The 25,678-nt window shown below is 34.2% G+C and overlaps 1 protein-coding gene across 2 annotated transcripts; it reads right to left on the bottom strand.

Moving 5' to 3' along the window:
• Nucleotides 1-12,120: 12,120 nt before the first annotated feature.
• LOC132610776 (lysine-specific demethylase JMJ31) lies at nt 12,121-25,013 on the bottom strand. Of its 2 annotated transcripts, XM_060325144.1 has the most exons (15): nt 24,820-25,013; nt 24,661-24,738; nt 19,988-20,071; nt 19,711-19,881; nt 19,497-19,565; nt 19,275-19,401; nt 18,577-18,649; nt 18,336-18,452; nt 17,315-17,434; nt 17,167-17,185; nt 14,406-14,487; nt 13,968-14,275; nt 13,115-13,230; nt 12,941-13,034; nt 12,121-12,511 (listed from the first exon to the last, which is right to left on the bottom strand). In XM_060325144.1, exons 1-15 carry the CDS (start codon nt 24,910-24,912, stop codon nt 12,443-12,445), a joined length of 1,620 nt encoding a protein of 539 aa, XP_060181127.1. In that variant the 5' UTR covers nt 24,913-25,013; the 3' UTR covers nt 12,121-12,442. The 2 variants fall into 2 exon arrangements, with proteins under 2 accessions (XP_060181127.1, XP_060181128.1); XM_060325145.1 differs by lacking the exons at nt 24,661-24,738; nt 24,820-25,013 and adding an exon at nt 20,391-20,461.
• Nucleotides 25,014-25,678: the final 665 nt, after the last annotated feature.

Genomic DNA, 25,678 nt, shown 5'->3' with positions numbered 1-25,678 from the left:
TGCATGTTCTTTTTTAAAAAAAAATCAGTTTTTTTTTTTAATTATATTACTTGTGCACTTTGTTATGGGTTTTAAAATTTTCCTTCAGGTGTCTGATACTTGTATTGGAGTTCGATTAAACTTGAATTTCGCGTCGGACAATTTCACATTAGAGACAAAGCGATTCCTAACAAAGACGAGTCTGTATCCAGAGACTCGTCGAGACCTCTGATTATGATTAAGAATAAAGAAGTGTTTACCACTCCACCACAATTCTTATTGGGTTCTGCACTTTGTTATCGTAATTGCATTTCTTCTCTCATCTTGGTGCTTGTGATGATGCTCGAAATCTGACCAATAGAACAAAATATATGCAGTAATTCTATTTCTTCTATAACGGTGATATCCAAATTGTTGTTACTTCAATTACTCCATCGATAATCTTTTACTCCCTTCGTTTTGATTTATGTATTTTAATTACTACTATTTTCTCGTCACGTGCGTTGCACATGTACATCGAGTTATGTTGTCTATTATTTTATAAAATAATAGCAATACTAGTGAAATAGAGCTTTTTTGGTAACTAATTATACACGAAAGAATTAAGCATAAGTTTATATAATTGATCTTTACGATCTTTCTAGTGTATCCCCTTTTATTTATTTAGGTTGCTCTCTAGAATAAACAATCTCGGGAAAAAAAATTCCTAGAAAACTTTCGAGAAAAAATCTCTTAAATCCAATCTTCATATAGTGACTTGTTTGCCGATAGAAAAATGATTAATGTTTCATATAGTGACTTATTTACCTATGTCCAAATGATTGGATATTGTATGAATGAGATGAACAATCACAGCTTAAATCTGGGTCAGAAAAGTGTGTCTTTAGTAGTTTCGGTCACCATTTTAGTGTGTAATTGTTCACAATCAACTGAGTTGGTATCACTTTTATTTTTTGATTTACCACTGTATGTTGTTGTACAAATTATATTGTTAATATTGTGTTGAATAAAACTCAAATGCAACAAAGTAATGTTTGAATGATAAAAGTTCAACTGTTTCCTTGTTTTTTTATATATTCAACAACACCATTAATTTAAATGTCACTATGCATGATTATATGTTTCATGTCTTAAACTTATAGTGAATTATTTAACTAAATAGATGATAAATATAGAATTGAATATACCTATGTTGTGGAATTTAACTTTGACATCTTTTTTGATTGAATAATTATCTTTATATGTAAGTATAGGTAGATACCCTTTGAAAGCCAAACACCATTAAGGTATTACAAAATTATGGATCAAATTGATCAGTAACAACATGAATCAAATTTTGAATCTCTTGCCATCATAAATTGCTTTAATATAAAGGAAAGCACCCCTTTGTTCATACAAAACTTTTTTTTTTCAGAAATTTGAAATCATATTAGAAGAATACTTCCAATAAGTGTCTGCTTATCACATTTTAGGAGTTTTTCAAGTTTTCACTGATAAAACTTCAATTATGCTTTTACATCGAAACTCAACTCCAACTTTCAAATAGTTTTTCTCAACTTGACTTTAAATACAATTTTTTCAAATGTTAACCAATTTATATCCAAATGCACTCTAAGTTTGATATATGGATCGACACACCAACGATAACACTCTTTTGATAAATATAACATAGACTAAGGGTTGTCAGGCTATCTGCACGCTTATTAGCCTCTCTGAAGCAATGATTGATGGAGAAATTATGATCTTCATCTATCTTCTGGATCTTATGATCTTCATCTATCTTCTGGATCTTAAATTATCTCGTTCACAGTTTGTTTCACTTGTAAGGAAATAAAACAATATTAAATAGTTAGATAGTCCCAAAATCAAAATTATGTTTTAGTATAGTCTTTATTTCTGATGTACTGTGTATTGTATGTAGGATAATAAAAGAACATGAGTTTTATATAAAGATTTTTCTTTATTTAATTTATTTCCGTTGTTTGCATGGTTCACTTTTAAGAAGCCATGGTCTATCGCTTTTTAACCGTTGTTATTTCTTTATTTCTCCAAATCATTTTACAAAACCAAAAAAGTGGGGACAACCTTTTTTGTTGTTTATGAAGGGGGAAAAAAGTTGAAATATTATAATTCCAGAAGGGATTAAAGCCAAAATTTTGAAGAGGGCGTTGTGTGCATCCGGTTAAAGGGCATCATTGACATTTGAGTAGATATAAACTATTACTAAAACCAATGATTCCATAGACTTTAAAAAGATTAAAAGGACACACTTTTTTAGAATAGACACTTTCAATCACATTTATTTTTTTCCTTCTTAATAAGTATTTATTATTAAATGACGTTTTAAATATTTAAAAGGGCGTTTACGTGTAATTGAACCTTTTAATTTTAGAGAACGGTTAAAACTAATTTAGATAGAAAGTGTAGTTGTTAATAAGAAGTTAAGAACAAACTCAACTTTTAATAAAAGCCACTTAAATCAAATTAAACATGAAATACTAGATATCAGTGTTTTCAAAGGCATTTTCGGGGCGAGTTTCCGGGCGGGGCGTACTAAAAACACTCCGGGGCGCAAATGAAAGGCGTAGATCCATAGGGCATATGCCGTAGAATTTGAGGCGTATGTCCCGAGCGCAAAAGCGTAAGCCCCTGGTGTAAAGGCCTACGACCTGGGCGTTAAATTTAATTTTTATTGTTTTAAAAGCATTATTGCTATAGATTATGATTTTTACTATTAGTATAATGATATTTATACTTTATGTTATCATGCTGTAGTGATTTTTCCTAAAATATATAAATAAAGAGAACAACTCTCATAGAAAATAGCACTGCTCTAAATAGTTTTTTTTTAGATGATTACGCCTGAAATTGATATGATAGAGATTTCATTGTACTATGTTCTTAAAGCAACTTTACCATTTTTTGTCATTTCTCTTACACTTTTTGCCCTTCTGCTTATTTGAATATATAAATAAAAGTCAGTGCAAATATTAATTGAGGTCGGGAAGGACGAATAGATCTACAAATCAATGATGAAGTGAATGAAGAATTCATTTTAAAAAAATTCTAGGCTATTATTATTTTTGTGTTGTTACCTTTCTCAAATAATATTTATAATAATTCTTATTATTGGTGATTTATTTGAATTTATTTGCAGAATTTTAATGAAACTTTACTTTTGCTTATTTTTGAATAATAAAATTATAAAATTGAAGATACATGAGACATACGCCCCGTAGATCCATGAAACTTACGCCCCATGTCTCAGGGCTTTCGCCTCGCCCCATGCTGCGTAAAACGCCTCGCCTCGCGCCCCTGCCTCTTAAAACACTTATAGATATGTCTTTTCTTTCTCGAAAGAATGCATCTGTTCAGTTAAGGGTTGTTGCGTGCAACAATTGTTCTTTTCCTCTTTTTGATATGGTTTTAAGAAGGATATTTTAATAATTTAACTTTTAAGTTTAGGGGTTCATGCTTTAAATATATTATAGATTAGGAGAATCAAAAGATATCTTTTTAAATACTTTTTAGATATTTTAAATTATTAATTATGTAATTTATAATACTTTTTGTGTATTTTCTAAATATGTAAGCTTTATTTTAAAATTTGAAATCTCTAAATTCACACTGAAATTAAATAAGTTAGTTTGACCCTCGTATTCCGAATTTGACCCTCGTATTCCTAATCTATCAATGAACCTGAAGGCAACGAAAATTTTCAGTCAAATGGTTGTCAAGTGTATTCTACAGTTAGGACAAGAGTTTTAAGGGGTTGATTTCTCGTATGATCACTTAACTAATAATTATTATCTTACAAAGTCATTTTTTTTCTTGATTTCAATTTTCTTCAATAGAAAAAGTGACTTTCTAATATAATAACTACAAGTTGAATGGCCATCTAACAAATCAACTCAAGTTTTAAGTACTCTTCCTAACTTCCTTGAAGTAGCATTGGATGAAAACTTTTTAGCATCTGATGCTAAAGAGAAATAATTTTTGTTTGAAAAATTGGTCCAAGTAGCTGTCTTCCTTCCTTTGACTAGATACTTCCACCTTTTCGAGAGTAACCATTTTAAGTAGAGGGTGTAATCTATATGACTATATGTATTTGGATGTAACTTCTAAGGTCGATGCAATTTTTGAATTTTTTCTCTCTTCTTCTGAAACTGAGAATATTCCTCAGTGACACACTGACAAATTGCGATGGGGGTCAATTAAATTCCATATATGACCAAATATCAACTACTATTCCTATTGCCTTTATATTTCTTCTTTTTTTTGGGGGGGGGGGGGGGGATAAAAGAACAGTTAATAACATCTGTCTTTTGAACTCTTCATCAAATTATATATTTTGATTTTTTTATATATGTATTTTGATCTAATACTATTATTCTCAGTCGAAAAGAAAACATAACTTCAGTTGTTTGATTTGACATATACTAAGCCGTTTGAACATGATTTGAAATTATGATTTGAAATCATGAGGTGAAATCATATTTGTACGTGTAATTTGGATATCTTAAGTTGTATTTTTTCTTATAGACATAAAAATCTCACAAGTTTTGAAAACTATCAAAACTTTTCCAATTCTTATACAACCTTACCAAATGAGCAAGTGATAGTTCATAACAAAATTAATACTCTACTAGAAGACCTTTCTAAAAAATACAAAATCAATTGATCAAACTTTAGTTCAATAAAAAGGAAAATTTAACATGAATAGTAATGAAACTACTCTTTAATATAATCCTTCCAAATGGTACGAACATAAATAACGGTTGGTAATGGTTGTTGGGAGTAATTGTTAAAAGTATTTACCAATTTATGGGTCAAAAAAAAATTATGGCTCAAGTTTTACATTTAAATTTTTTAAAATGATGTCTTTTTGGATGATTTGTGAGATAAAATCGCATGTCCAAACGCTGATTTCATCTCATGACTTGAAATCATGACATGAAATCACATGTCCAAACGCCTACTAAAACACAATCTTTGCACAATTAGTGTGAGAAGAAAAATGGTGTTAGCATCAACCAAGGCCGAAGGAGGAAATCCCTCATGAATTTTTTGCTACCAAATATTTTTCTATTATATATAAGTGGCTAAGGAGGACTAACACCGCATCAAATGCTTGTACCAAAAGCTTTACAAATTGTACACGCAATGAATGCTTGTATCAAAAGTTATATAACTTGTACACTTTACACAATTACTTTTTTATTCCACGTGAACATATGTCATAGTACTTAATATTTATTTCCTTCTCAAGTATAGACGTATGCACTTCAATTTTAATTCCCCCTTAATATTTATTGCCTTCTCATGTATAGATGTATGCACTCCAATTTTAATTCTCCGACACCTTTTATTTCCTCCATGTATAAACGGCTAAGGAGGACTAACACAGCATCACCAACTTGTAAGCTTTACAAATTGTACACGCAATGAATGCTTGTACCATAAGCTATATAACTTGTACACTTTACCTAACTGTTTTTTTATCCCACGTGGACATATGTCATAGTACTTAATATTTATTTCCTTCTCATGTATAGACGTATGCACTTCAATTTTAATTCTCCGACACATTTATTTCCTCCGTACACTTTTACTTGTTTACTTTTGACTTTTCACGTTCTTGCTGAATATTTATTCTCCTCTCATGTATAGACGTATACAGTTCAATTTTAATTCTCCTACACAAATTTATTTCCTCCGTGCACTTTTACTTGTTCACTTTTGACTTTTCACGTTCTTTAAGAATTAATAAATCCCACGTGGATATATGTATATTACTGAATATTTATTCTCTTCTCATGTATACACGTATGCACTTCAATTTTAATTCTCTGACACATATTTATTTCCTCCGTGCACTTTTACTTGTTCACTTTTGACTTTTCACGTTCTTGCTGAATATTTATTCTCTTCTCATGTATAGACGTATGCACTTCAATTTTAATTCTTCGACACATATTTATTTCCTCCGTGCACTTTTACTTGTTCACTTTTGACTTTTCACGTTCTTGCTGAATATTTATTTTCTTCTCATGTATACATGTATGCACTTCAATTTTAATTCTCCGACACATATTTATTTCCTCCATGCACTTTTACATGTTCACTTTAGACTTTTCACGGTCTTTAAGAATTAATAAATGAAGTACTCCCTCCGTCTCATATTACTTGGCCACATTACTTGACTTTTCATGTTCTTTAAGAATTAATAAATGAAGTATTTCCTTAGTCTCATATTACTTGGCCACATTACTATACTTGACTTTTCACATTCTTTAAGAATTAATTAATAAATAAAGTACTCCCTTCGTCCCATATTACTTGGTCAAATTACTATACTCGACTTTTCACATTCTTTAAGAATTAATAAATGAAGTACTCCCTTCGTCCCATATTACTTGGCTACATTACTAAAAATATATGCCTATTTTTCTATTCTATATTTTTCTTTATTATATATAAATGCCCAAGGTGGACGAACACAGCAACAATAAGTTGTACAAAAAGCAACTGAAATTGTACTCTAAGCAAGAACTAATATGGGTACATTTCAGAAGTTGAACATTAATTCTACCTCTTGTGTGTTTACTTTTTAAGTCCCCACGGGTCCGCAGTGTCTTAATTGTCCTTTCATTTTCTTCATTTGACATATACTCCCTCTGTCTCAATTTAAGTGTCTACGTTTGACTAGACACGACGTTTAAGAAATAAAGATAGACTTTCAAATCTTGTGGTTCTAAATTAAAAAATGTGTATTAAATAATAAAATATCCTTTGAATCTTGTGATTATAAACTTGACATGTAGGATAATTTAATTGTCAACTTACTAAATATAAAAAGAGGCGGACATAACCAAAATAAGACAATTTTTTTTTATTTAACAACAAACGCCCAAGGTGGACGAACACAACAATAATAAGTTGTACAAAAAGCAACTGAAATTGCACTCTAAGAGCCGGGACTAACATGTGTACATTTCAGAAGTTTAACATTAATACTACCTCTTGTGTGTTTACTTTTTAAGTCCTCATGTTTACTTTTTAAGTCCGCACGTGTCCGCAGTGTCTTAATTGTCCTTTCATTTCCTTCATTTGGCATATACTCCCTCTGTCTCAATTTAAATGTCTACGTTTGACTAGACACGGAGTTTAAAAAATAAAGATAGACTTTTGAATCTTGTGGTTCTAAATTAAAAATGTGTATAATATAATAAAATATCCTTTCAATCTTGTGATTACAAACTTGACATCTAGGATATTTGAATTGTCAACTTACTAAATATAAAAAGAGGCGAACATAACCAAAATAAGACAAATTTTACCAACAATTGAGAAATTGAGAGGAAAATAAGAGGAAAGGAAAAAAATATAGAGACTCACTAAGGAGAATCGCAGTACCATTTGCAAAATATACAAACTATAAAGACTAACTAAAGTGAGTAACCAAATTAATTATGTTGGGCCCCGTGTATCACACGGGCATAGTTTGCTAGTAAACATAATAACCGTGATGCATTAACACAAATTGAAATAATATTTTTGTAAAAAATGGAAATTAAAAATCGTCTGTTGCGCATTTATCATAAATATCTCTCGTCATTATTGCAAAACATATATTATACATAAGATAGAATTGATGAGATTGAAATGAGTTAGAATCACCTGAATACTAACAAGAAAGATGAAATCTCTCCACTAGTGTGCGCTAGATAATGCAAGTTATTACCAGTTACTACATTAATACTTTTTATTTGTATCAAAATTACTGGTTAAAATATTGTAAATATTTTCTATCACTTGTCTGCAAAAAAGGACAAGCTTTTTCGAGAGTAGGATTATGTCCTCAGAGAAAATTTAACCACATATGATATTATATCAATTTAATGAAACACATGTGTGTCCTTTGTGTACGTTGTTATCTTTACATACACATTACTTAATCATGATAAATTAATATCTTTTGATATAAATATCAATTACAGATAAATTTTATCATGTCTCTGCCCCTGCCAAAAGAAAGTATGGGAGGATTCAAAGGATTAATCATGCTTGGAGATGGGGGTTGATTTACCATTGAAGTTAAAGAGTTCAGACAGAATTCAATACCTTTAACTTACATTTTGTATTTGTGTTAAAAAATTCACTTAATACATAAATAAATTATTCAGTATTCAGTAAAATATATATATATATATATATATATGAATTCAAGATCCATAAACTTAAAATTTCGAATCCGACTCTGCTTGGAAATTGAATATTCTTCACTGGAAAAACAGTCAGTGAGTACTAGGACCTTTTGGTAAGAGATGACTCGTTGAGGAAAAGCAATTGTACTCCGCATGCTGTGTATACTTTTGGTTTATCCTCAACTTTACACTTTTTCTGTTGAAGTAAGATTTACCACATTCAAATTATAAAAAGTTCGAGTTCCAATTTTAGAAGGGACAAAACACTTCAAAGGAGTGTTTATCTTGTCCTGCCATATACATGAGATAATTTGGTACGTGATCAGCTTTATTTGCTGATTGGAGTCATGAATTTTATCTCCAAAGAAAACAAATACGAGGCCGTACATAGGTTACTTTAAACATCATTAAATTAGGGATAAACTTTTAAGATATACGTACTATGTATCTTCAGTAAGATACTTGAATGTCAGAGAACTGGCCATAAAATTGAGGGATGTCTCTTAACTTTTATTTTTCCGCACCAAGATTACTAAACTATTCTTTGTAACAAAAACGTTATTCAATTTTATTTAAGTATCACAAAAGTTACTAAATTATTTTTTTGTAATGACTACGTTATGTCCTACAAGTTAGTGACTTTCTTTTCTACTTAGGCATAGTTGAGTCATAGTTGCATTACAATAGTTAATTTAGTGACTAATGATAACTAGGTAGAATTAAGTGAATTTTTTGTTAGAAAGATAATTTAATGACTTCGGTACAGTTAAGAAAAGTTAGATAATTATTATATCCTTAAAATTAACCCCAAAATTGACTGCATTAGCAACGTAAACTATATGTAAATAGGCTTACCAGTTCATTCTGCAAATGAGCCTAATGAATAATCTTTATGAATTCTGTTATTTACCGATCCAACTTCAGAGCAACAATCTTTGAACAAGATATTCAACGCCATCACTCTTGTATCATTCTTTGGTACGCTTAGTCGGTTAAATCCTTAATGCTTTTCTTTAATAAGATCGCATCATATTTCTCTTAACCTAATTAATCAGCCGGAGGTTGATACACTCGAAAAAAGAACCCATCGTGAAACCAACAACTGAGTTGCAACGTCCCTTGTTGTCTTGATTGCTTTCATATAAGAATTACTAGTCACTCTAACCTACCAATTCCTAGCTTTAGGTGTCTTAATCAAACCTCGTCTTCTTTCAAAATCTTGTTATTTTTAAGTCGTCTTTTCATTAGGAGCTTTCGGACAAAACTACCTATCCAGAAGTATAGTATGTACCTTTAATGGAGTTACTAAACAATTCTTGAATCCAAATTAATGGTGAACCACCGATGAACAAGGGAGTCAATTGATACTTCTTTGTCAATCGAAAAATTACACTGAGCAAAAATTTTTTATGTACATATAGTTTCCTTCGCTTCTTCGTGTATTTATTTCTTTATATTTTGTATTCCTTTAATGAAAATTCTGTCACTGTCCACACAACCCAAAGAAAAGCAAATATCTACCCCAAGCTGGAAATGGTAAAAGTATACGCAAGTAGTGGGAATTGGGAAATTGTTGGGATGGAAATATGGTACTGCGGACCCCTCTCTTTTGAGTTCAGGGAATTATTGTAAATTTTCCTATTTCCCATGCATCAGTCTTTTTGTTTAAAGTAGAACTCCCATGCATACGAGTACTATGCAATTTTACAACTACAACTACAACTTCAACTGTATCCCCCCCACAAAAAAAAAAAAATAGAGTTGAAATCGAAGCAAGATGTAGGCCTTTTCTAAAGGGTGTAAAAAACCTGCGTATAAGCGTGAATATAAAAGGCCACTTAGCTGATCCTCTGTGTGTAACAGTGGTGGTCCTTGAATTAGTGGTAGAAACAAAGAACAAAAGATAAAGAAAAGAAGGTTAAAAACTAAAGATGGAGATAGAGAGGGAATTGTTAAATTAAAAAGAAGAGAAAAATGTCAACGATTTTCATAAAGATGATGTCTTCATAAAACTCTTTCAGGCTCTTTGTGGGCACATTAATTCCATTAGGATTCTTTTCTTTTTTCCATCCAAGACTCTTTTCTTTATTTTTGTGCAGCACACTCTACACCCCTTTCTATTTTAGCTCCTCAATTCTGACAAGAAAATTATTACGTTTTCTATGACCACTAAACAATAACTTCGAAATCATGCGAGGAAAAAGATCCAAAACTGCGACCTCTTTTCCCTTTTTTCTTTTTCAATTGTGGCTTTATTTTTTTTGTAGCAATATCAAGATCAAAAGAAATATAGATTATAGTTAAGCTTAAACTGGTACAACAAATTGTTACAATTACAAACTTAATAGACATCTTATATTTGCTTTTCATCTCTGTTATTACCTGTTGTTTCTTGTACTTTAATTATTGCATTGTTTCGCTTTGTATGCTATGTTACGCTCTCCCTATTATTTTCAATGCCTTATTTACTCTTGTATTTTCCTTTTCAAATTATTTTGTTATGCCATTACTTGAGCCGAGGGTCTTTCAGAAACAGTCTCTCTATCTCCACAAAGCAAGGGTAAGGCCTGCATACACTCTATCCGCCCTAGACACCACTCGCGGCAATGCACTAGGTATGTTGTTATTATATTTGTTCTCCAATTTTGTGGATAGTTGACATAGTAGGAGAAAATTCTATTCTACCAAACAAGTCGAAGCAAAACTAGTCATTTTTGGGCAGATCTTTATCTCAAATATCAATTGGAATCTAATTTTGCAGCAAGTGCCTCGTCGAATTTTATCTCTTCCTATATATTCTACTCCAGACTCCAAGAATTTCTCTATTTTTTGCTAAGTGCATCATCTTTGTTTAAACACTGGAAACATAATGACATCCAACTGAAACATGGCAGGAACTTGATGCTTTAATGATAAGCTACGAGGATTAATGAATCTCAACACTTCATAATAAGACATACCCAGTAAAGAGGAAACATGAACGTCACAAAAGAAAAGCTCGAAAGAATCACATTCCATTTGGGAAAAAACAGTTTAGTGTCCACAAAAGTATATTCAGCGTCCAAAGGCACATGGAGCTGGAGATATATCAGTGGGCCTTAAGGAATTAATAAAAGTTGTGACAGGGTATTATGGTATATCCAAGCTTTTAGAAAGTTATATAAGTTGCAGGTCTAAGGTAAATTATATACCATTTGCCTACTAAAAAAGATACTCTCTTTTTTCATCTTTTGCTCTAGGTCACAACAAGATATAAATAAAAGCTTCTATTCTATCCCCCCACCCATCCCATCTTTAAACATTTACCTTTTATTCCTTTCGTCCTTACAAACCTAGTAATAATTACCAAACCTTCTTTACCATGCCATAGTTTCTTTTCATTGAACATCGAATCCCCATGCAATGCAAGTGCTTTTTTTTCTAGAGAACCCTAAGTACCATGCAAAAGGTAAAGGTATATGACACATGTTTCCAAAGAAAAAATCAAGGCACATATACATGGCTAATTCCAACTTGGTCTTTAGTAGCGCCAGAATCTGCATGATCCATAACTTTCTTTTGCCTTCTGCTAAAGATTTACAGAGAACAAAATAACATGGGAGGAAAGAACTATATCAGTAGTTGCCTGGCTTTGGAGTCAAAAAGATATTAGCTTCTCCATATATTACAAAAAAGTACTAAATAATCATAGCGAGCGCTATCTCAACTCTCACATGAATTGGACAAAAATGTCAAGAATGATTCCTAATAAAGTATTGCCCCCATAAACTCTCTTTATGTTGAGAGCCAAATCTACATTTTGAAGCTTGTTAACTCACTGACGCAAGCGAATCGCCAATTAGCTATCTTGAAGCCACTTAACATCTCCTTTTGCAAAACCTCCCTCCTGCCCCAACACCACGCTGAAATATACTAGAACAATCTTACATTCAACTTGAGCGGAGAGAAAAAACAGAAACTGCCATATCAAGAATCTCCCTCGATAAAAATCGCTTCTAAACAACGCAACTCCCAAATCCAAAATACTATCGGTATTATACTATACAAACAGAAAGAATTCTAAATATCAATGTGAAATTATGTGAGTCTATAAAAGCACGCAATAAAATGACAGCTAAATTAGTAGGGACCTCAGTAATATAGGTTACAGCAGCATCATATGTGCATTACCAAAAGAAGAGGAAAAGGGTGGAGAGGGAGAAGTCGGTCATCCAATCCAAAGGGGCCGATATTCTTACTGAAGGGCCAGTTGATATCTATTTGATTTGTGGCTTTGGTCCATCAAGATTAATTCCCACGTACTGATCAAGCACATTTTCAAATGCCTGAAATGTCATGATAAGCAAGGTTAAGTCATTGTAGTCTTCCCCATGCTACAGTGACTAATGACGAGAACTCTTGAAGTAAACCCAGCCTTAACAGTTGGCATTGACGTGACATACAAATACACAAGTAAGAGAAAAATGAAGTTGACGCTAGAAAATAAACGACATTTTGCTTCATGCAGTGTGTACAGGTCCATAAATAAATAACACACATGAATAGTCCAACAATGATATTTATTCATATCAACGTAAAGGAAAAACAACATAGATGAGAATAAATATAGATTTCATTCCTTTCACCAGGAAATACGGATACCTTAATAATCAAAGTGACAGTCTGCATGTAAAGTTGAATATCTTCTCAAAAAAGAATGTAAGAGTTGAATAGCAGATACGTAGCACATAACGATAAGGATTTAATAGTCGCACCTGACGAGCAAATAACTCCTTGCCATTCAGAAGTGCATCCATAGCCGCAGACTGGTCATCAAACACGCCATAAAGGATCTGGTAGAATTGGTTCCTGTACACATCATAGTTAAATGGGATATTAAAAGCAATAGAAATTTTATAGTCATAGAAACGCATGCAGATGAAACGTACTGGTCTTCTCCTGAAATTAGCTGATCCATCTCTTCAAATTTTCGAGTGAGGATCTCTGATCCAACAGGAGTGAGTCCATGCAACACCAAGGCCTCTAATGTTCTTGGAAAAAATTTCTGAAATGAGAAGTTAGCTTCATTAAAGCAATGAAGGGGAAAAAAGGAAACTACCACGGAGAGCTGAAGGGATTGAGATGAATAACGCAGTGAGAAACCCTTAATAAAACAACAGCTGACTAGAAAAAACAAAGTAGTCTCAGGAAAAAAGGAGCAAGATAAAAACAAACCATGAGAAAACAAACCGCATACTCCAAAAGTTTGTCCAACCTTCCAGATGCTAAAGCATTTAAGGGATAAGGGCTCACTCATCAAGTAAGGGCAGGAAATATTTGTCCAATATAGCTAAAGATAGATTCCACCAATTTTGATTTTAATACACACCGACGAATCCAGCCTACTTATGTGGGAGCTTTAAGACAAAACCCATAGAAAGTTTATGATCTGGATGCAAACACAATTAAGCTTGCAAAAAAGTCTAACAATAGAACTTAAATTATAGCATTGGTACTATTGCATGCTAATGAAATAACCAATAATCATACAATCTGCCAATAAGATGGTTCCACTTACAAGCCTTCCCCCTACTTTTCACCCCAAAGAAACATAACAGCATCTCAACCGTTTTGTCTTACCCAGTTGGACTATAGTGTATGCATCTCCTTTGGTGATTAAAAGATGCAGAGAAAACATAAATATAGTCACGTCGAAAGGAAAGAGAAGAAGTTATTAAGAAAAATAAAATTGGGCCCAAGATAACCAAGATTCATCAAAACTATTGTTAAGAACGAACTCACCGCCATTGCAAGAAAGACACTGTGGATTGTAAGTGGATGAAGAGTCAAAATAAGATTAGCAACTGGATCATCGTTGATGCCACATGACTCCTCTTTGCTTTTATTTGTCTCATCATTCTTCCCAGCAGATGAATTATCTGTAGATCCCGTCAGCTTGCTTGGATTGAGACGGTCATGAACCAACGAAATAAGTTCATTCAGAGACTGTGATGCACTAGGCTCCAAATCTTTTAGGATCACTTTCGACCTAAGCTCATCATTTGAACTTTTTTTGCCACAATTCGTGCTGATTCCCTGGTATCCGTGATCTAGTGAATAGAAGAACAGTACTCAGAGCACAGGACTAGCATATATACATCAAAAACTTTCTTCTATATAGGTATTAACGAACACCCAAAAGTGAAAACCGAAAGCTGGTAAATAGAGAAAATGATTTACCTTTATATGCATTATTAGGCTGGGAAGTAGTATAACTCATAGTTTCATCCATGCTACCTGAAGGAAAATGCAGCATCTTATTCTGTCCTGGTCACCAAAGAGGGAGAGATGAAAATAATCACATATATACTTATTATGCAACAACATGGTAAATCCATCTTTTGCATTAACAATTCAGTCCAATTAAAAGTACAACCAAATTTTTTTCTAAGAAAGCCACCATTTCTCAGAAGAAATGATAATACTACATCAATTGTTTTGAAGTTGAAAGAATTGCTTCCTTTAATCCATCTTTAATCATAGTCTTTATCAGCCTCTATTATCACCAACTGCATTCAAATGTTACCAAACAGCTCTTCCTCACTTGAAAGTTTCTTGTTGTTTGTTAGATTCCCACATTACTTGAAGATATCGGCTGTAATCTTTATATGATTTGAGAAGTTCTCATATCATATCTGTGACTTCAGATAACATGGCAGACAATAGTCTGAGACCATGTTAATACCTCATGCCTACTATCTTATTACAATTCATCAAAGTTTTCTTTTGCTTATCCTGTCCTCCTCGCATTACGCATTTCATATTTATCCAGATGGATCTTTAATGCTTGAATATTTCTTTTTTGATGAAGTTAATGCTTGAATATTTCTTTGAAGTCTTAACCACCAAAGTACCAATCAAAGTTCTGGTTTTATTTATTCCTTTGTTTGACCAACATCTGGCCATTGGAGTTAAAGTCGAAGAAAGGCTTAATTTATTACTTCTCACTTGCAACCGGTTTAATCTAACAATATATGGTACTATACTGTTCATCTCTTTTCATGGCAATCAAATCATTGAACATGAACTTGTGTCAAACACAAAGATGAATGATTCATCTAATTCTGGAATAACATAATCTACTCTGCACCCTAGAAATGAAGTACCGAAACTTGACACTATTGCTTCCAAAATGATGGTCCAAATTTGCCCTTCAACTATTGACTTCCACTTAACTATGCCCTCCGTAAGATGATGTCATGCACCATCCCCGTTATGAAAGTGACCATTTATGCCTTTTGTCTCCAACTCATCAAACAAGATCCTTGTTGGCATTAACTATCCTCCTAGTATGTTGACACGTCAGAACAGATGGATGACACACACCCGGCCCCACCCACCCTACCAAATCTAGCCCAAACAGTCTCAGATGACCCCCGCCCCCCCCCCCCCAAAAAAAAGCAGCACCCAGCCATTTTTGACCAATTCAAACCATTCCACCAACTCGAAACATCTCCAGATCAAATCCAGCTCTAATCAACAAAATTCAGCAGGACAAAACAACCCAGCTCACCGACCACAAAATTCGACCATCACCCAACAACAAAAACAAGAATACAGTACTCTACTAGACCTGCTCAGACTACAATGAAGCCCCCTAGCCCTCATTTGCTGCACTTGTCAAGGTGAATCTGCCTGAGAGCTCAAATTTCAAGTTGATTGAAATCAAAAAAGGAACACATGGGTAAACCCCGCCATGTTCTTTTTTCAGCTCAGGATTAATTCGCCAAGATTATTGAAGATTGTAAGCTTACCCTCATCCGCATGTTCTCGGGGGGCGAGCCAAAGATGGAGAAAATTTGGAGGAATTTCTTGAGTCAATCCCACTGAAGGGGACAACAAAAATAGCATGTCATCTTCGAGGCCCCAATGAGAACATATATAACCAAGCAAGGGGATAACGAAAAAGAAGAAGGAAAGAAACAGATGGCTGACGGAAGGAAACAACAAATGCAGAGAAGAAGAGATCAAATGCAAGAAAAGAAGGCAAAGGTAAAGAGGTTGCAGCCTAATTTTTTATGAAAGGTAAATTTGCTAAAAACTTACTAAATTTAATTAAGCAAAGAGTGATGTGTGCTGTGTACTGGAGTAGAGGACGTTAGTTGGCTGTAGGGGGGAAATGTGGTGAGAAAGTAAGGCATAAAAAGAAACAAATTCCAACAATTAGAGGATTTCAATTGATCCTTTTCCGGAGAATCAGATGGTCTTTCTGAACGGGCCTTTTATTTGGTAGGTAACATAGACGAAGCTACCGTGAATGCTATGGAGTATGAAGTTAGAAATGAAGAGCAATTTGAAGAAATGACCTTTAATCTTTGTGATAAGAAGTGGAAGAAATCGTATTATCGACTAATAATGGTCAAATTGGCACATAAGCTAGCTGCGACACATTATGACCCAATATACAAAATGCCAGTGAGACAAATTGTACAAAATGAGATGAATCTACGGGCAACAGAATCGAGTCAAATCAATGTTCGATGATATGTGCCAGTTTACATGGAGGATGGTGAATACAAACAAGGATTCCGATTGGTGAGTTAGGTGAAAGCCCAAATGGTCTATTTTTATAACGGCGAGGGTGTTTTTGTTGGCAACTTCTACAGGAGGGCGTAGTTAAGTGAAAGTGAATAGTTGAGGGGCAAGTTTGAACTTGTTCCCTTATTAGAAATAAATAAAAATACTTCCTGTTAACAGTTCAAACTTTTAGATGATGTACTTCCAAAACTTAATATAGAATAAATGCAAGTAAAGGTCCCAGATTCGAGTCTCATCGTCATTCATCATCAATGAATTCCCATGTGCTTCGGCTAAAGTAAAATAATCTGTGTCGCACATGAAGTGACGTGACAAAGACTAATATAAGTGTTCTGTCACTGAAATAATAAACTTTTGAATTCACATAATTCAAAAACGATACATAGAGATTAGGAAAACTAACCATTTCCTTATCAGTCAATCTTCAGTTTCCAGCGAAGAGGTGAAAGAGCACCAATGGGCACAATTGTTAGTCTATTGTTCTTCGTGAACAACACAGAAAAGACAAAAATAAATCTGATCAAACTAGGAGATGAGGGGACAAAACTTACCTTTTTAATATTCTACGCAAATAATATGCATCCATATGCTCCGACATGCCAGCTATTGTCATGGACCGCCACCAAAAGTTAACAGCAATGGTTAAAACTTCACTATCCACTTGATGAAACCTAGAGAATCAACGCTAATGACTGGGCATATTCAATAATTGATAAAGAAAGAGGAGAAAGTTAAAATGGCTGCAACACAACTACGTATACACATCATCCAGAATGAGTTGATAGATCTAGCGACCAACATCTGACAAATGGTTCCTTCTCAAAAGAAAAAACATCTGAAGACATGCGGTTACATTGGAGAGTTTTCCACAGTATATACTGCTTCCATCTCCAACAATAGTGTAAACAAAAGATATAATACATCTTTTTTGAAGAACAAAATCATTCTATGATTAAAATCAATCGCATCCCCAGTAATCTGCCAGAAATCCAGGTGTAACTGTTGGAGTAATTTACAGAACATGCTGAAAAGCAATGGGGAACACTCGGTGCAACTTATGCTTCTGTAGGAAAGCACTTCAATAGAATTACTACTCCACTATTCCAGTACTTTCAAGGTTCATCAAATAGTACTATTAATATTTCCAGTTCTTAATTGACAGAATAAGTAGGTACAAACTACAAATTGGAACCTCAGAACATGCAGACACACAAAAATCCAAGGAAGCATTACAGGACACATGTGGCTGATGCAACAGAGAAATTATCGAAAATGAGTAATCTAGAATTGTAGCAGACATAAAATAAGTTATTATCTTGTGAATATTGTCAAAATTGTACGTTTTTTGTACTAGAAATTCAAAAGTCCCATCTTGGCCTCAGAACTTATGCCATGGATTTAGATGAACATTTCCTTCCCTAGACCAGTTAAGACCATATAGCATGAACACTTTTTTTATGATATAATCCATATCCAGAGAAATGCAGGCTTACAATATTCAGAGAGAGGGAAAAGACGAAACAAACGTATCATGCATATTTAAGCAACAAACAAGACCGGGTAATATCTTACCATCCTTCAGGAATGAACAGGGCATCACCAGCATGAAGAACAACCTTTTGCGAAAAGCCATTTAGGCATGCTGCCCTTGGGTAGACTGAAAGATCTGGTTCTTCTAAAGTAACAGAGCTGCAAGGAAACAAAGAATAAAAGTTGCAAATTGGCATGCATCTGAATTGTCCATGTTATGGCTAATCCATAAACGAAAAGTGCACAAAAAGTACTTATAGATTACACATAGGAAATTGAATACCTGTGATTTGAGGCCTCCCCATACAGAGGTAGTGGATATAAGTAAGGAGTTGCAGAAGGTGGCCATAAAGTAACTGCCAACCAAATAAAACTTTTGATTAAGTTTGAATAATCCAACAAAGTCTCAGGAAGGAAATATTATGGTGTAGTTGATATACAAACAAAACAGACAAGAGGGAAAAAAAATAGTTCATTGCTAACGGATCATAATGTAATGGATAACTGTGGTAGCCCCTGCTAGTAATGGTACCTAGTAGGCAAGAACAAACAGGCAGAGGCAGCCTTTATTTTGGATAATTAATACCCATAAAATCAAAACCAGATCCTTAAAACTGACAATTTTGTAGCTTCGACTAGTACTTCTGTACTTGTAACTAGCAGGCAAGAACAAATAGCCAGAGGTAATCCTTATTTTGGATAACAAATAAAAGGGCCCATTATCTTCCTATTTTCTTGATTTCTTCTTTAAAACTACAATCTGTAACTCCCAGAAACGCAAGGTAGCACAGAATATTCCACCAAGAAGTAAACTGACATAGCTAATCTGTTTCCGTCCACGCATCAACCCTCAGGAGAGCGAGAGAAAGAAAGAAAGACAAACAGACAGACAGACAGACAGTGCTGGTATTGCTCCCACAAGAAGGAATACCATAGCATGATAATGAACCTTTTTTCCAGTAAAATACAGAAATATCTGACCTTCCTTGCATCCAGATACTATGCATAAGAGGTTGTGGTGCGGATCGTAGTGTGTGCTAGATCTAGCCTTCATGCTGTTCATCCACAAATTAACAGAAGCCAGGCTTTTGGTCTCCAAAGGTACAGGCTGCAACGTAGAGCTTTACATGTCAGTTAAATTGAAATACTGCACCCAGAAAGCAAAGGGTTGATCAGGCAGAGGGAATGCATTCATTCTCACACCGTTTTAATATCTTCTCCAAGGCACTCCAGTTGCATGTGTTCCTCTTTCTCAAAATTCAGAATTGGTACCTGAACAAGAAAATATTTTATCCAGGATTAGTAGCCTTCACTAGAAAGAAAGCAATGAGACTACTCAGTCATCATCAGGCCAAGATATTAAAAGAACACAAGCCATTGGCACATCCCAATATCCTGTCGCCAACGAAAATGTCACCTGTGCTAAATAAAATTGCTGAGGAGCTTCTCCAAAAAGTAAAGCAGTTTGCTCAGCGTCAAATACTGCAAGACTATGCTTCTGAGATTCCAAAAGATCATCTCGCCTTCCATCCCTATTCTCCATTAGGCACAAGCAATATTTGATAAAGGTAGAGAAGCTCAATGGGACCTGAAGAGGAGGGCGATATAAGTTAAAGGGTCGGCTGAACCAAATCATTCATGAGTACGATGTTTGCATTTCATGCTCTTAAAATATCTAACAACAAAAGACTTACCCTTTCATGACTTCTAATATCACCATAAAAGACTGGTGCAGATCTGGACAGCATAGCTTCCACGACTACTGAGCCTACACGTTCCTACAATAAGTAAATGGAAGTTCCAGAGAAAGCACATCAGTCACTATTGTCTTAGAAATATATGTGGAGTATATGAATTTCATAAATACTACTCTTCATTCACATGATTGCATTTTACTGTCCTGTACAAAAACTGTGTGAGCATGGAATCCAGTTAAAGTCTCATAAAATGTTATGTGAAAGATTTAAACCTATCAGACAAGTGTAGCGTCACTAGCATCTGCTTCATGAATCTCCAAGGCAGAAAAACTTTTCAAGTTATTTCCTTTTTCTTTTTTTTCCTCTTTTTTTTTGATAATGTAGAAGTTCCAGTAATTACCTTTCAGGAGAACAGAATGTGATTAAGAACTTTCCTTCTTCCGATGCATTGTACAGATGAGGCATCTAGCACATCCAAAAAGAATACTGCTGAAGAGAATGAAACACTTTTTGCACCCAAGGATGTGGCCTCGTGGTTAATAAAGTGGGTCGAACCATAACGTCTCAAGCTCAATTCTCAGCGGAGACAAAAAACCCTAAGTGATTTCTTCCCATCTGTCCAAGTATTGGTGGATAGAGTTACCCGGTACCTGTGCTGGTGAGAGGTAGCAGGTAACCCGTGGAATTAGTTGAGGTGCGTGTAGGCAGAGGCGGATCCAGGATTTTAAGTTTGTGGTTCCCATCCATTTCAAATGAAAGAAGAAAAAAAGACAAAACAAAAGCTTACATTTTTTTGAGTCAAAGGTAACCATTTGTCCATAACTTAACACCTAAAAAATGTTAAGTTAAGAACTTTACAGCATCATACTTACAGCAAAAAGTCAGTGCCCCTATTCAAAAGCTAAAACTTATACATTGCCAATTAAGTCTACCAATTCTCCTATATCCCCCCTCAAATTCTATTAACACCAAAAAAAGAACAAATCAAGACAATCCATTCTGATTTTTTTGAATGGAAGTGCTAGGATCCTCAAAATGTCTTGAATTCCTTTCTTTCCTTGCATGGTGACCAAGGGGATTTGAAACTGGCGGATCTAGGATTTTCACTGAGAGGTTCGAAAAATAAAAATATAGTGCCTGAGGTTTGAACTTGGAACAACAACAACAACAACAACAACAGCCCAGTGAAATCCCACAGAGGTTTGAACTTGGAACCTCAACGTGAATTTTGAACCCCCTAAACCACTGAACCAACCCCTACTCTTGTGTTCAGGGTATTCCAAATCTATATATGTGCATAAAAAATACAAAAATACCTTATATTTAGTGTGTAATTTTTTGCCGAGGCCTGAGGGTGTTCGGGTGAACACCCTCACCAGGCTGTAGATCCGCCTCTGATTTGAACCCTTGACCAAGAGAAGCAAAGCTTAAAGGGTTCCTTCTCTGCCACTAGACCAACAACACACTTTGTTAATAGGTTCCCAAGTTGTATTTTTTATATGATCACTGAATTTTCAATACAAAAATCGGATCCGCGCGAACGTATTTGGGGTTCCCGGGAACCCCCATACAATGATCTAAATCCTCCCGTAGCTGGCCCGGAGCCCCGTACAAGCCCAGAAAGCTAATAAGAAATACTCCCTCCGTCCCGATTTATGTGATATAGTTTGACTAGGCACAGAGTTTTAGAAAGAAATGAAGACTTTTGAAACTTGTGGTCTAAAACAAGCCATAGATATTTGTAGGGGTGTTCAAATGAGACCGAAAAACCGATCCAAACCGGTAAACCCAGTCAAACCTACTTAATAAATCGAAAACCAGTTTGGTTTGACTTGATTTGGTTTTAAATTTTAAAAAACCGATAACATTTGGTTTGGTTTGGTGTTAAACCAAAAAAAACCCGAACCAAAACCGAACCAAACCGAAAGATACATACATATTTAAAATATTATATTTCTATATATATATATATATATATATATATATATAATTTGGCTCATTCCAAGTCCAATACAAATTCAAATAATTAGAAAGAAAAGTGTAGCCCATTTCAGTTTAAGGTAAAATAAAAAGAAATTTGCTAAAGGTAAACTAGAATTTTCGCCTTATTCAGTTTTACGATTTCTTCATTTACATGCCATCTGAATTACTACTGATAAGCTAGCATTTTATCCGTAACAAATTAAAGGGAAGAAAATGGCAATTGGAGATGACTTTGTCTTTCTGTTTATCATTTTCTGTTTTAACTTCTGTGTTTTCTTCTCAATGCTTCATAAACACGATGAGTCTAGATAACAAAAATTCCTGAGGGGCTGCGTAATATCAAAAGGCTATATGTAGGGAGGTAACTAGAATCATGAAACGTAGATGTTATGTTTCTGTAATTCCTATACCCAAGCCATAGGCCTACACCTAAATAAAGTTAATGAATTAATTAAGAAGATTCTTAGATTTGAATGGATCACGGTCAAAGCCGTATTTAGTTACCATTTGATTCAAAGGTTCTTTGTATTAATACATTCTTAAAATCCGAAAAAAAATCGCAAAAACCGAACCACACCGGTAAAACCAACAAAATCGAAACCGATAGAATTTATACTATGATGGTTTGGTTTGGTTTGGTTTGGTTTGGTTTGAATATTAGAAAAAACCGACTTAATTGGTTTGATTGGTTTTAACCAAAAACCGAGGCAAACCGGACCATGAACACTCCTAGATATTTGTGTGGCTGTAAATCATCTCATTAAGGGTAGAAACATAAGTTTAAATTAAATTATTTCCAAGTATAGAAATGTATCATTCTTTTTGGGACAGACTAAAAAGAAAAGTGTATCAGATAATTTGGAAAAGGGGGAATAGCATAGAAAAGCTCCTCTATTATGCAAATAATCATTTATCTTTCACTCTTTCAGCATTAATTATTCGAAAATGACTTTGAAGTTTGTCTCTTTGCTTCTTCTAGTCACTCCATAATAAATTATTGATCTTATTTAAGTTTGCTCCAACAATTCATGCACAATTAACCGTGGATAGGATCAATTTAAGCATTTAAGGTTCCTATCTGCAAGAGCCTGACAGAGAAGAAGTAAATATATGTCAGCTCGTTCATGCATAAAGAGGAAAGTGAAGAGGTTTCCACCTCCCACAGCACTGTATTTTTGCAAGTAAACCATGGGAAGTGTTTATCAGCTTGTGGATCAGCTTACAACTTTTGGAAGTTCTCCAAACCGAAAAGAAACAGGTGAAGGAGGGCTATCGCACATGCTATCTATTAAACGACAGGGACCGAGCGAAGAGCAGAGGAGAAGGGCGTTTGATGACAGGAAAATCAGTATGAACAGATAAAATCATCAGCGCGAGACAAGTCTCAACCTGTTAATAGATTTGATGGGTTTCATAGAATCCTTCAATAGTCCCAGAATCATCTCAAGTATGTTAAGTCTTATGAAGAAAAAGTAATTTACTTATTCAGATTTCACATATCCGATGTTTTCCTCCTTTACTAATATGCAAGTCTTTCTCTTGGCATAACTTCATGTTATAGACATATATCTGATATAATTTCATTATAATGACCTTTAGAAAGAGTTTAGGAGGAGGAGATGTATGCTAAGTTTCAGCAATACGAATCTTGTCTGGTCTTTGAGAATATAACTTAAAACATTCAATTAAAAAAATAATTATCTTCCAATCCGATCACTTGTTTCTTGCCACTCAAGCTCTCGAGCTTCTCTGCATGTACATCTATGCTTTATAAGTGAAATGCGAGAGAGAGAGAGAGGACTCAGTTTATTATTTGACTAAGCAAACAGACTGGTTCCAGGGATTGAGAGAATTTCAAGCTTTTTTAAATTGATAACTGTGGTGTTCGGGCCAGCTTGCATGCACCCGGACTAATTCCACGGGATACCTGTCACCTCCCACAAGCAACAGGTACCAGGTAACTCTGTCCACCAAGGCTAGGACAGATGGGAAGAAATCACCTAGTGTTTTTTGTCTCTGCTCTACTGGGATTCGAACCTGAGCTCAGCCCACTTCGTTGACCACTAATTACATTGATATGGACATTAAGAACAATACAGATACTTTTCCTTTTGTGTCCTCTTTTTTTCTAGTTTTTCAATTTTTAATTAATGCTTTTGTACAACAAGGCCAGATGCTAAAAGCTAAATGATTTCACTTTCATAAACAGTAGATCAAACAACAAAAGCAGTTGATGTTCTCTCAATTCAAATTAACACTTGAAACCTTCATCGGAAGCAAACAATTTCAGTTTCAACGATTTGCAATTATACGCAAAACTCTGAACCTCAACACCGGGCAGCTCTACAGTTCATTAGGGCACATCAGTTAAAAGTTGCGTGTAAATTCCAACAATCCACCTCATTTTCTTGTTCTAATTATCCTTTTTTTTTTAGTTAGCTTAATGTTTTGAACAGAATCAGGCGGTTACTAACAGCATAATTGGCGACATTTTCAGAATATACAACCTAACATAAAATATTGCGCTATTAGCCATATTATCAGTTTATACAATCTTATACATCATTATACGTGGGGGGAAAGCATTATACATAATATATCAACATTGAATAAAAACGTATAAAAGGTGTTTATACACAAATATGGGCTAAACCAGGTAACAAACTCAAAACATGGGCAAAGAAAACCTGCAAGTAGATTAGGCCACCGTTCGAGGGGTTCCATTTTGAGAAAGCCTTCCAATTCTTTATACATCCCTTGAAGACCTAAACCAAAATATACAATGTTGAGGAAACCAGCAACAAACAAATATATGTATGTATATTTTTTTCTGTTAGAGAATTTACCGCTGGAACGTTTTTGGGTTCGATTTGAGAAGAAAATATCTCGGGTGATGGAATATCGGCGAAGGTGTGAATTCGCAAATTTTGTTCCGCCATTGTTTGTTGGAAACACTGGTACTTGCTCTTGCTACACAAAACGCATTTAGCCGCTTCTTGTTGCGTTGAGTAGATTGGGTCAGGCGGTACAAAGCCAACTTTGGAAAAAATTCGAAGCCCAACAATGATGAATTTTGGGCCACCGCCACTTCTGCTCCTGTTTTGCGCTAGTCTTTAATTTTTAGGGCAATTAGCAGGAATGGCTTATTTTGGGCTGGTCTTTAGGGCCTGTTTGGAAATTGGAATTGGTTGCAATTACACAATTTCATCTGTTTGTTTGATCAAGTAATTACACATTTGGATGAGAATTGAGTATAATTGAGAGCGTGTACACTCTTCAATTCTCAAAGGGGGTTGAGAATTGGGTATAATTATTAGGGTTACTTTTTAGTTTATTTATTTTAATTTCTTTTTATTTTTTATTTCTATTATTTTAATTTATTTTTTATTTTTACTTTTTAATTATTTTATTTTTTAAAATGTATTTTTATTTTTCATTTCCTTTCTTTTCATTCTCAACCTTTACTTCTTGTGGTTTCATATAATTGCTCTTTTTTTTTTATTTCATTCATTAAGCATAACCGTGTTATTATTCTATTTTTGAAACTACACCTCTTAATATTGGAAAGAATGAGTCATTAACAAACTTGGCATATAACGAGTGACGTTATTAAAGTAGAATTTCGTTGAGAATGAGGTTATAGACTTAGAAACCCCCTGTTCAGTCAAAAATTTAAAAAAAAAATCACAAGGTAGAGTTTGGATT

The sequence above is a fragment of the Lycium barbarum genome, chromosome 9 (genome assembly GCF_019175385.1).
Source record: "Lycium barbarum isolate Lr01 chromosome 9, ASM1917538v2, whole genome shotgun sequence".
Lineage (NCBI taxonomy): Eukaryota > Viridiplantae > Streptophyta > Magnoliopsida > Solanales > Solanaceae > Lycium > Lycium barbarum.
The sequence above is the reverse complement of the archived record's forward strand: the minus strand, read 5'-3'. Positions and strand labels throughout refer to the sequence as shown.